Here is a 12955-nt window from a genome sequence, read left to right as displayed (position 1 = left end):
ACTCAACTTCAGCCAGAGGTTGATAAGAGATGGAGTTTTGGTATCATCACAATGAAACTAAATAAAAGATCGTACATAGTACGGGTAAATGATAAAGCATACAGAAGAAGTAGAGTTCACATAAAGCCTTACAGTGGGGACACTGTAGATGGTGGTCACCCTAGTCAGACACAGGTCCCAGATCACCAACCACTGCACGATAGAGAACCAGAGTTTACTGGCTTTGAATTAGTGGAAGAGAACCAGAATACTAACCCTCTAGTGGTTCAGCTACCAATCAGAGAGCAACATCCACCGATGGAACCTGAAGAGGCCGTGCGTCGCAGTGGGCGGGCTAAGACACAACCACGTCATCTAAGAGACTATGTTGTATCTTGTTTTGAGAAAGGGAGATGTTTCCGAAAGTGATTATTTATTTATGTTGCGTATTCGAACGAGTCCCTCTGTTCGTCTTGATTTTGTATTATCTATGTTTATGTCGATTGTCTGTTGTGCGCCATTGCCCAATAAAAACTCATTGCTTATAAATAAGATATTTTATTATAAACATGGTGTAGAAGTGGTAAATAAAAATGGAAGCAGAAGAATATAAGAAACTTCTTGAGCAGCAGTCGCAATTGGTAGCCGTGATGCAGCAACAAATGCTCATGCTACAAGAGCAAGTAAAAAATGTCACAACGCCGGATGTTAAAAGCCGCGTATCCGTGCCCTGGCCGCAACCTTTAGAAGTAGATGATGGCGATCCTTACGAAAATCTTACCTTTTTCAAGAGCCGCTGGGAAGATTATTGCCTTGCTACCGGAATGAATAGTTGGAGTACCGAAAAAGATGCAACAAAAGCCGGGCTACTCCTCAGCGCAATCGGTACAAAAGCCATGAAAAAATATATGGATTTTGGCTTGTCTGAGATAGAGAAGAAGAGTCATAATGAAATATTAGCAAAAATGGAAAAGGTCATATTTCAAAAAACAAATGTAATATACTCCAGGTACTTGTTCAATATCAAAAACCAGAATGAAGAAAGCTTTGACGAGTATTTACTGGCTCTGAAGAAATTGGCTAAAAGATGCGATTATAAAGAGTTTGAGGAAGAGATTTTAAGAGACAGAATTGTGGTGGGAATAAAGGATGGTGAAGTGATAAAAGAGTTGCTAAAAAAGCAAGACCTAACTTTAGAAACAGCCATCAATATCTGTCGTGCTTCGGAGGGTGCTGCTGCACAAGTTGCAGATCTAAAAAAATCTGAAGAGGTCAACAAGATTAATAAAAAAAGGCTGGATAAGGACACACCTAAAAAGTGTAAATTCTGTGGAGGCGTTCATGTATATCAAAAGAAAGTATGCCCAGCCTGGGGACAGCGTTGTGAGGAATGTGGTGGCCGAAACCATTTTAAAAAGGTTTGTAAGAAGCGTGGAACGGTAAAAGAATTACAAGAAGACTCTGATGACAGTGTAATCATAGCGGAGGTGAGGCACAATGAAGAGTCAGGTCATGTTGAGGCACCACTGTTGTTCCATATTGGTGAGAAAAAACAGAAAATATACTGTGCTTTGGACACAGGAGCTGCAGTTTCTGTGATGGGAGCAGAATACTATAAAAAGTTAACGGGTCAAAAGGATTTATTGGCTTTGACTCCACCAGTAAAAAAGCTGAAAGCTTTTAACGGCTCTCCCATCATTAATCATGGAAACGCATCCTTCTTAGTGACCAGAAAGAATCAGGATTATAAATTAAACTTTCACATTGTTAATGGAAAACATGAACCGCTTTTATCAGAGAAAGCTTGTGTAGCTCTGGGCTTTATCCAATACTGTGATGAAGTATCAACAGAGCTGGATCGTTCTAGTGCAGAGCATATAATGAAACAATATGAAGATGTCTTTGAGGGTTATGGCAGCCTCCCAGGTGAAGTGTCATTAGAGCTGGATGAATCAGTCCCAGCCCGGATTCAGCCTGCACGTCGAGTCCCAGTTGCACTAAAAGAAAAATTAAGAATGGAACTGGAACAACTAGAAGCTGATGGCATCATAGTAAAGGAGACGCAGCACACAGATTGGGTAAATAACATATTGATTGTTAGTCGAGATTCAAAATTCAGATTATGTTTAGACCCTATTCCGTTAAACAAAGCTTTAAAGAGACCAAACTTCCAATTCACTACTCTAGATGAGATGTTGCCTGAGCTCAGTAAAGCGAAGGTTTTCAGCACTGTAGATGCTAAAAAAGGATTCTGGCAGTGCCGTCTTACTGAGAACAGTAGTAAACTGACTACATTTTGGACTCCGTTTGGTCGTTACAGGTGGCTCCGTCTCCCGTTCGGGCTCTGTTCATCGCCTGAGATCTTCCAGCAACAACTCACCAGTCTCCTTAAGGATCTAAAAGGCATTGAGATTATAGCCGATGATATTTTAATTTATGGAGTTGGAGAGACAGTTGAAGAAGCCGTGTTGGATCATAATACTAAATTTGAAAAATTACTAATAAGGTTAAGAGAAATAAATTGTAAGTTGAATAAAGACAAAGTCAATCTGCTAAGAACATCAGTGAAATTTTATGGACATGTGTTAACAAACGAAGGTCTAAAGGTAGACAAATCTAAGGTAGAGGCGATAAACAACATGCCTACTCCAACATCTAGTAAGGATGTATTACGTTTTCTGGGAATGGTTGGATACCTTAGCAGATTCATAAATAATCTCAGTATACAAGCTACGCATCTTAGGAGGCTAACGAGAAAAGATGTGGATTTTGTCTGGTCTGAAGCAGAAGATAAAGAGTTCAATATGTTAAAAAAGAAAGTTAGTGATTTACCTACATTGCAGTATTTTGATGTAAATAAAGAAGTGGTTTTAGAATGTGATGCGAGTGAATATGGCTTGGGTGCTGCAATGTATCAGAACAATCAGGTAATAGCTTTTGCATCTAGATGTTTGACAAAGACAGAAAAGAAATATGCTCAAATAGAGAAAGAAATGTTAGCAGTGGTGTTTGCTTGCATCCGATTTAATCAATATGTAGCGGGCAATAGTAGAATTATTGTCAAGACAGATCACAGACCATTAATTAATATTGCAAATAAACCACTGATTGAAGCTCCAAAAAGACTACAAATGATGCTACTCACACTTCAAAAATATAATGTACAGTTACAATTCATTCAAGGAAAAGAAAATGTTGTAGCGGATGCCCTATCCAGAGCTCCAGTAACAGAGGTATGTGACACTTATGATCTGGAAAATAAAATTAAGGAAAAAAAAGTTTACAAACTGATAAGCAAAATTTCAAGTTTAAAATATTTAAAGATAACAGATAAACTCTTAGAAAAAATCAAAGAAGAGGCCATAAAAGACACACTTTGCCTACAGTTAAGTGAATATATTATTAACGGATTCCCCAGATACATATCAGACATACCAGCAGAGGTCAAGATTTTTCACAAATTTAAACATGAACTGTCCACATCAGATGGGCTCATCTTCAGAAATAACCAGGTTTTGATTCCAGAAGTATTAAGAGCAGAGATGATGCAAAGAGTTCATGTCAGTCACAACGGAGTTGCTAGTACCCTTCGGTTAGCAAAGGGTAACATTTTCTGGCCTGGAATGTCGGGTGAAATAAAAAAATATGTTGAGAAATGTACATTTTGTATGGCACATGCTCCGTCACAACAAAAACTGCCTCTAATGTGTCATGACATACCGGCTTACCCTTTCCAATATGTATCCATGGATGTATTTAGTGTGGGAGATCTAAAGTTTTTGGTCACTATAGATCATTACTCAGATTTTTTCGAATTAGACAAAATTTCTAATTTATCAGCTAACGAAATCATATCTATATGTAAGAAAAACTTTGCTCGACATGGTGTTCCTCAGAGAGTATGCACAGACAATGCAACTAATTTTGCTAATGAGTCATTTAAGAAGTTTGCAGATAAGTGGAATTTCGAGCATGTAACATCATCACCGCATCATGCAGAGTCAAATGGAAAAGCCGAAGCTACTGTGAAAATTGCAAAGAAGCTAGTACTTAACAGCCTAGAAACCAAACAAGATTTATGGTACAGTTTACTTCATCAGCGTAATGTTCCTATAGAAATGGACAATACCAGTCCCTCTCAGAAATTATTTTCTAGAAGAACACGTTCTGGACTTCCTTGCCTGTTAAGACATTTAAAGCCAAACATAATTCCTGATATTCCAGTTAAAATAAAAGAAAGAAAAGAGAAGATAAAACGGGAATGTGATAAAAGATGTGCTGAGCTGCCAGAGTTACAGGTAGGACAGAATGTTTTTACTCAACTTCAGCCAGAGGTTGATAAGAGATGGAGTTTTGGTATCATCACAATGAAACTAAATAAAAGATCGTACATAGTACGGGTAAATGATAAAGCATACAGAAGAAGTAGAGTTCACATAAAGCCTTACAGTGGGGACACTGTAGATGGTGGTCACCCTAGTCAGACACAGGTCCCAGATCACCAACCACTGCACGATAGAGAACCAGAGTTTACTGGCTTTGAATTAGTGGAAGAGAACCAGAATACTAACCCTCTAGTGGTTCAGCTACCAATCAGAGAGCAACATCCACCGATGGAACCTGAAGAGGCCGTGCGTCGCAGTGGGCGGGCTAAGACACAACCACGTCATCTAAGAGACTATGTTGTATCTTGTTTTGAGAAAGGGAGATGTTTCCGAAAGTGATTATTTATTTATGTTGCGTATTCGAACGAGTCCCTCTGTTCGTCTTGATTTTGTATTATCTATGTTTATGTCGATTGTCTGTTGTGCGCCATTGCCCAATAAAAACTCATTGCTTATAAATAAGATATTTTATTATAAACATGGTGTAGAAGTGGTAAATAAAAATGGAAGCAGAAGAATATAAGAAACTTCTTGAGCAGCAGTCGCAATTGGTAGCCGTGATGCAGCAACAAATGCTCATACCAAATTGGTGGTAGTTGATATCTAAACTATAACGTATCTAGAATGGATCTAGTACGTGTCGTCTCTTGTGAATATCTTGAAGTTCGAATACGGCAGTTCGTGTAACTCAAAATTGCCTGTAAGAACGACATCACTATAACACGAGGACATTACCATCCAATATACCATCAGGCTCCGCGATTGTTGAGCTGAGGGTCCTAGCTAAATTGGTTAATCAACACTTACACAACGGATTGTCCAATGGAGCTATAACCCTATATAGCTCAACAATCACGGAGTTTGTCTGTACCGATGATATTAAAATATTTACGGAGGAATGATAATATTATTCCTGTAATTATATTACTGATTGTTATTATTTAGTGTCTGTTTTGCATTATTATGTTACGTACAGCTACTATAATACGTAAGCGAACTGAATTGTGGTACAGAAATCAATGAGTGAAAATATAGTTATTTGTACAACAAGAGATCAAAGTTTGATATTTCTTCGAGTGCTTATTTTGAGTCCCGTGCAAGCGAAAGATTCTATAATAATTTAGAATCTTGAGCGTAGTAAGGGATTCAAAAGCGCACGAGGTGTAAATAACTTTGATCTCGTGTAGTAAACAAAATTTTTCACCCTAAGCAGTGAGAACATACCTAGAGGGACAGAGATAATGGAACCCAAGTATATCGAACTTGTATTAGACCCCGCATGTTGAAATGACATTTGACTATAAAGGTCACTTGAATGACATTTTGTCTCACTCAGTGAGCAACATCGCATTTTGCTCACTGAGTGAGACAAAATGACTCAGTGAGCAAAATCGCATTTTGCTCACTGTTTTTAAGAAGCAAAGTACCCTTGTTCGAGCTGCTGAGGTGAAAAAGATATTTACTGCTTTTTATTTATGTAGAAATAAAAAGAAAACAAAAACAAATCGAATAAAAAATGCGATTCCTCTCAAGACTTCTAAACACTTTACTTAAAAAAAACTGGTCAAGTGCGAGTTCGGACTCGCGTTTCAAGGGTTCCGTACATCACACAATTTTCAACAATTTTTTTTTGTACATCAAACGTGACGTGAGTGAAACGTCTTGAAAAACCCGAATGGGTCAATCAAAAACCAGATGTAACATGAAGTTTTCTGGCGTGGTGGCTTATATTATCTCTGCAACTATGCAAAGTAGCTTAGATAGGAAGGTTAAATGCCGAACAGTAGTACAAGGTGTCCAAATGCGAAGACTGAAGACCGAGCTCCGCCTAGGGCTGATAGCTCGGAGCGTCCGACGAGTCACGCTTCCTACAACTTCCGCAAGTGTTTTAAAAGGCCGAAGAGAGATAATACCTACAGGGTGGCCAAAAAATAAGTGCATTCCCGTAGCCGGGGAGGTTTTCGGATTATACTGAGCTTTACAACTTTTACTATGGGACCCCAACCCCGAAATCGCGAAAAATAATTTGGCCAAGCCCGAGATAGCTCGAGGCATTTAGTGTTCCGTACGGCTACCATCAGTTTGGCATTAACATAAACGATATCGTGAACGTAATTTACTTCCTATAGGTATATCTCTTTCGCACTAATATGTCAGTACGAGCGAGATGCATAGAAAGTAAATTACGTTCACGCCCACGGTAGCGTTTATGTCAATGCCAAACTGATGGTAGCCGTACCGCTCGCATCGTTACATTTTACAGAGGTTGTTTGCCTGTTTTTAGGATACCGTATTCAACTACACACAAAGAATAATAGTACAAAGTGTCTAAGTGCGAAGGCCGAAGGCCGAGCTTTAGCAAAATGTCATCGCTTTAGCACAGAGCAATAGTTCAAGTGTCTAAATGCGAAAGCCGAAGGCCGAGCTCCGCGTAGGGCCGAAGGCCCGAAGCGTCCAGGATGTTAGTACTTAAACACAGAACAATAGTATAAGTATCTAAATGCGAAGGCCGAAGCGTCCAAGCTGTGAGTTCTGTGTTTAACCACTGACATCTTGCAGGCTTCGGGCCTCCGGCCTTCGCATTTAGACACTTGTATTAATTACCTGTGTTTAGAACTGACCTCCTGGATGCTTCGGGGTTTCGACCCAATGCGACTTCAGCCTTTGGATCTTGCGACTTAGACACTTGTACATAAAAATACTTGTAAAAGTTACGGGAGGCGCGCGTCTGTCGGACGCTCCGGATCTTCGAATCGCTCCTTCGGCCTTTGCATTTAGTTAGATTCTTGTACTATTGCTTTGTGTTTGAATACCGAAGTCGAGCATCTCGCGAATGCTTGATGTATTATAATAATTTAGAGTAAGGCCAAGCGCGCACCACGATTTTTTGTCCTGCGATAATTTTGTCGCAGAAATGCAACGTATGTGTTTATATGTTAGTGCGCGCATATGCGGCAATGCGATTTTAAAATTGTGATTTGTCACATTTTTCCGCGATTGTCGCAAAGTGAATTGCAGCATGCGGAGTTGTATGGCCCCGCGCGCACTATGATAATAAAATCGCACCCCGGCCGGACCTCATTCGGCATTTCGCTCTCCAAACCCCAACATCTCGGCACCTGCATCTCCGATGGAGTCTCAAAATGAGACGCTAGATGTTGACCATTTAATTATGGAAATAGACGGGGATCACCTTTGTGTTATAAATGCTCAAAGTCATACAGCAATCGCATATTAAAGACACGTTTCATGACAAGCGACTGGTACGAAATCCATGTTGAGAATGAACAAATCGTCGAGTTTTTCATCGCAGTGCGCGCAGTGAATTTTCTGCGATATAATAATACCTTACATGTATACTCCTTCAATTTGAATTTAGAACTCATTACCTTAAATGTATACTCCTTCAATTTGAATTTAGAACTCATTATTTTTTTATGCCATATATATAGACTTTAATATTATTTAGAACTGCTAAAAAACAAGATCGGCTTACTTTAAATATTTCGTCAATTTTACCTTTGTTTCTAAAAACTGTGATATTTAACTGTCATGTACTATTAATGTCTTCCAAAATTATTTTCTCGTAACAGGACTGAGGGGCTACCGCGAAAACCGAAATTCGCAATTTGCGGGGATCTTTCTCTTTTACTCCAATGAAGGCGTAATTAGAGTGACAGAGAAAAATGCTCGCAATTTGCGAACTTCTATTTTCGCGGTTATAGCCCTGAATCTTGTTGCTCACCGATCCGTTCAAAAATATACATAAGTACTGAATATAATTAATAGATATTATAATTATACAATTAATACAGAAATGTAATGGTACTTAATGAAAAGGAATATTGTGTATATTGTTTCGACGAATCAGATACTCTCAATAAAATCTAGACAGAGGTGAAAATTTTTGTATGAAAACTTGCAACTTTAAATGCATTTTTGACGAAACTATTGCAGTCTAAAATGAAGTCAAAATCAGTCCATCGACTCAATTTTTTGCAAGCTTTCTAATGGTACCCCACACGATTCTTACAAATGAAAAAAGTTTCAGCCTACCCCTCTCAACCCCCTAAATTTCCCCCTTTAATAAGAAATAAGCAGTTTTGACTTATTTACAATATGAGTGGTGGTAATTGCTATAACTGTTCCAAATTTTAGGTATCTATGTCAAACGGTCTCTGAGAAAAACGTATTTTACTGATTTGCAAGACCGAAGTGATCCCATAAGTGTTCCGTAAACAAAGTTTTGTACGGAACACTAAAAATGTATCCTCCCGTAGAAAACGGACCAGCCAAAATGTATGAAACAGCCAAATTTTTCCTCGCAATTTCGGGGTTGCACGTTGGCAACGGGAATACACTTAGTTAATTTTTGGCCACCCTGTTTAGTGCTTTTTAAAACACGTAACAATAGTAACCTAATCAATCAGTACTACACCTTGTACCAATGCGGCTGTGTGCCAGATACAGCCTATAGTCACACCAATAAAAGTCTGCAGCGGATATGATAGCCCACGCAGTGTACCTAAGTGTTATTAATACGTCATAATTTCATAGAAGTTTGACGTTTAATATGACACTTGCACTGCGTGGGCTATCAAAATCGCTGCAGACTTTTTACGGTCTAACTATAGTCGCATTTTTTGTCGTCATTCCGACTCATGCTTGAAGTTAGCTTCAAGCGTGAGTCGGAATGGCACGCCTCTTCGGGACGCTTCGGGCCTTCGGCCTTATGCGGATATCGGCCTAGGGCCTTCGCAAATAGCTGTCTACATCACGTTTCACTTAAACCATTGCGGCTGTGTCCCTAAAAAACCTAAACCACATTTTTATTCTTAAATCCGACTCACGCTTGACTGTAGATTTCTAACAGGTTTTCCTGTCATCGTTAGGTAAAGGACTATTATGAGTAATTTTTTCAGAATTTTAGACCCTGTAGTTTCGGAGATAGAGGGGGGGGGAATGGTCATTTTTTGTCTTATTTCTTGGTTAACTTCTAAATTTTTTATTGTAAATTTATAAAAAAAAAAATATTTGAGATTCTCACAATGAGCTCTTTCGTTTGATATGTAACACGACATAGTTTGCAAAACTTTGTTTTTAAATTCTATCTTTTACCCCCCAAAAGTAGCCCTTATGTTTAAAACTCATTTGTTGACGTTACATATTCGTCTTTGGGTCACAGACTTACATATGTGTACCAAATTTCAACTTAATTGGTCCAGTAGTTTCGGAGCAAATTGGCTGTGACAGACGGACGGACAGACAGACGCACGAGTGATCCTATAAGGGTTCCGTTTTTTCCTTTTGAGGTACGGAACCCTAAAAAAGGTCAACAGAACAAATTTAATTTGGTTTAGTGTCGTTCAATGTCAGTGGTAGCTTAAATATTTTACGTTTGATGGATTGAAATCACAAGGGATCAGAGACACAAGAGTCTCCAAGTATTTGATGTCGATATTTTATTTACGAGCCTTATTGAGGTGACTCATTAGGGATAGAAAATGGACGCTTTGTTCATTTGGGGATTTAGAACTACATAAACTAATTGGCATTACTATTTGTTTGATATATATATATATTATTATATTATAGGACAATTTTACACAGATCGACATAGTCTCACAGTAAACTCACTAAGGCTTGTATTCCAACGTACTAGACGACGATAGGTATATATATATATATATATAAATACTAACATACATAGAAACATCCATAACTCAGGAGCAAATATTGGTGATGAACACACAAATAAATGCCCTTACCAGGATTCGAACCCGGGACGTCCTGCTTCGTAGGCAGGGTCACTACCGACTAGGCTAGGAGGCCGTTAGGACATACTTAAACAAAGAGCATATATTATATGTGGCTTTCCATCAGAGAACGGTCCATATGTACATATTATATGTAGCCTTTAAGTTTGAAACACCACATATTTAGAGTTTATTGAACTTAAATAATATGTAGTTATAATCGATCGATTTTACTTTATACCTACTTAGTCCAAGTGTTATTAGTGTTATTACCAATATACAACGTGGGAAGAAACTTTGCTTGTTTGAAAACTCTGCCACTTTTTCAAATATTTTATCATCAAGAAGAATCGTTTTTTTACGTGGCAACATTTCGCCTCTCGTTCGGGCCAAAAACTTTTCTAGTGTGAGATGTGGTTATGCTACTTTCCTGTAGACATCGCAAATAATGGACTTTAGGTCAAATTTTCTTGCTAGGCCCTTAAAAGGCACGTTCTAACCTTCTACTTCTTCTAATGAGAGCTTTAATACAATGTACACAAATCATAAACTTTCATAATGTCCACTGAAAAGACGCTCGTTTACCGGAACGTTTTTGACTCGTTTAGCATCTCTAAGAATAGCTCAACGAGGGTGCGGAGTGTTAGGGTCGGCAACGCGCATGTAACACCGCTGGCGCTGGATTTAAAGGCGTCCATAAGATACGGAGAATGCTTAATCATCGGGTTGTATGCTTGTTTGCCACCTACGTAGTTTAAAAAATATATACAGTGTGTTTTCTGTAACAGGAGCAATAAATTAAACTGTAGGCTGTACTCCTTAAACTGACCAACATTTGTTCAGCAACTTTTGAAAATAACTCATGGTTTGATCGGGGGGCACGGCAGTGCCCCCGCCAAGTCGAGCGCGAAGCAAACACTGCCGTACCATATTTACTGGAACCATTTCGCCGCATTTTCAGGCCCCTATTTGAGAACCTCTGGATAAGACCAGAACGCAGAAATTTTGGGCATCCAGTAAGCTATAATCACATACTTAAAATCCAAAATTTCAAGTCTGTAGGTCATTTAGTTCCGAAGTTAAGCGAAAGCAAAGTTTCGCATTTATGAAACTCACTCATGATCATCAGAATAGAACTAGTACTTCCCATAAACTCAGAGAGCTGAAATTTGGTACAGAGTTAGGGTTTAATGGCCACATAAAGGGAAAACCTAAAAATATTGCAATATCAGTCACGTTTTAAAGATCTAAGAACTGCATAAGTAAGTTTGTAATCCCATATAAATATATGATATTACAAAGTTACTGTTGCAGTTCCTACAAATAGTAGGTAAAGTAAAGTAAAGGTACTCTACGATGTACGATGTGAGTATGAATGAAGATATGTTTACCCGAAAAGAAGGACTGCCTACAAAAAGAGATGAGATCCCATCAAAAACATTACATGTAAAAAGGTGCAAGTCTCGCAACGCTTTTACTACAAAAAAGTTTTGAGATGTAATGTGAAACCAAGTCGGTTATTTTAATCAGTGCCAGGGGGTGTTAAAACCGTATCAATAAGATATCTTTAATTTGTAATACGTATAATGACTTGGCCATCGCACGGCTGCATAATGACAAAAGGATCATCGTCACCTATTAAAAATAATTCTAATTGAACACAACGCTAGCGCTAATTGCAGTTTGAGCATTACACATATTTACGAGTACGGTACGAGTAAAGCATTATGTGCGATTGCCAAGTCATTATATGATGATTAGTGACGGATTACTGATTATTATTTAATTATTAGATTTAATGAATGGGCAATACGAAAAACTGTTGCTACTGTACAAGAATCAGAACCGGAAAAAAAGAAAAGAAAGATTTGTAATAATAAAAAAAACTACTCCTAAAAAGAAAAAAAATGTGTTAAATAAGAAAATCTAATAAAATAAATCAATATGCCCACGTTTCTACAAAAAGAAGTGAAATCCCACCAAAAACATTCTGTAAAAAACTAGCCAAGTCTCGATGGAGCTGCTTGTTTATCTCTAAAAAGTAATGAAATCTAGACAAAGTCGTGCCAAGTCTAAGGTTCCTTACTGCGATTTCTTTATTATTATAGTTAATGTTGTGTGACTTGGCCGTTGAAGGGTACACAAGGGTACAAAACCAGGGGCTCCATGACACCATTGCACCAATCTGCCATTGCACCAAAAAGAAGTGTTTGTTTCAGGCTCGCCCATACATAAGTATTATTGAAATACGCAGCTTTATCAAGCCTACAATTGACTGGTTATTGAATCAACGTTTTCCAAGTGGCAATTTTCCATCGTCAATGGGTAGCGGTTCTGGCGACAGATTGGTGCAATGGTGTCACGGAGCACCTGGTTTTGTACCCTTGTGTACCCTTCAACGGCCAAGTCACACAACATTAACTATAATAATAAAGAAATCGCAGTAAGGAACCTTAGACTTGGCACGACTTTGTCTAGATTTCATTACTTTTTAGAGATAAACAAGCAGCTCCATCGAGACTTGGCTAGTTTTTTACAGAATGTTTTTGGTGGGATTTTTATTACACTTTAAAGTTTATTCTAAGACGCAATGTATTGCAAATTTTGATTACAGCGTGACAAGCAACGTCAAACACACTGATGTCAGCGTACATTGAAGGCAATATTTATTTTGTATGAAAAAGAGGAAGTCTAAAGGATTCATAATTTTTAAAAGTTGCTGAACAAATGTTGGTCAGTTTGAGGACTACAGCCTTTAGTTTAATTTATTGATCCTGTTACAGGAAGCACCCTGTATTAGGCGTAGGGATGTCACGACCATGGGGTTCCATGGGG

At 38.3% G+C, this 12955-nt stretch overlaps 1 protein-coding gene across 1 annotated transcript; it reads left to right on the top strand.

Annotated features, from left to right (window-relative positions):
• The first annotated feature begins 508 nt into the window (after nucleotides 1–508).
• Nucleotides 509–2402, top strand: LOC134669636 (uncharacterized). The gene is made up of 2 exons (XM_063527302.1): nucleotides 509–2057; nucleotides 2300–2402. The coding sequence occupies exons 1-2, from the start codon at nucleotides 573–575 to the stop codon at nucleotides 2336–2338; spliced, it is 1524 nt and encodes a 507-aa protein (XP_063383372.1). The 5' UTR covers nucleotides 509–572; the 3' UTR covers nucleotides 2339–2402.
• Nucleotides 2403–12955: the final 10553 nt, after the last annotated feature.

Source organism: Cydia fagiglandana, chromosome 12 (genome assembly GCF_963556715.1).
Source record: "Cydia fagiglandana chromosome 12, ilCydFagi1.1, whole genome shotgun sequence".
In the NCBI taxonomy this organism is placed as follows: Eukaryota; Metazoa; Arthropoda; class Insecta; order Lepidoptera; family Tortricidae; genus Cydia; species Cydia fagiglandana.
This window is presented reverse-complemented; position numbering and strand designations above follow the sequence as displayed.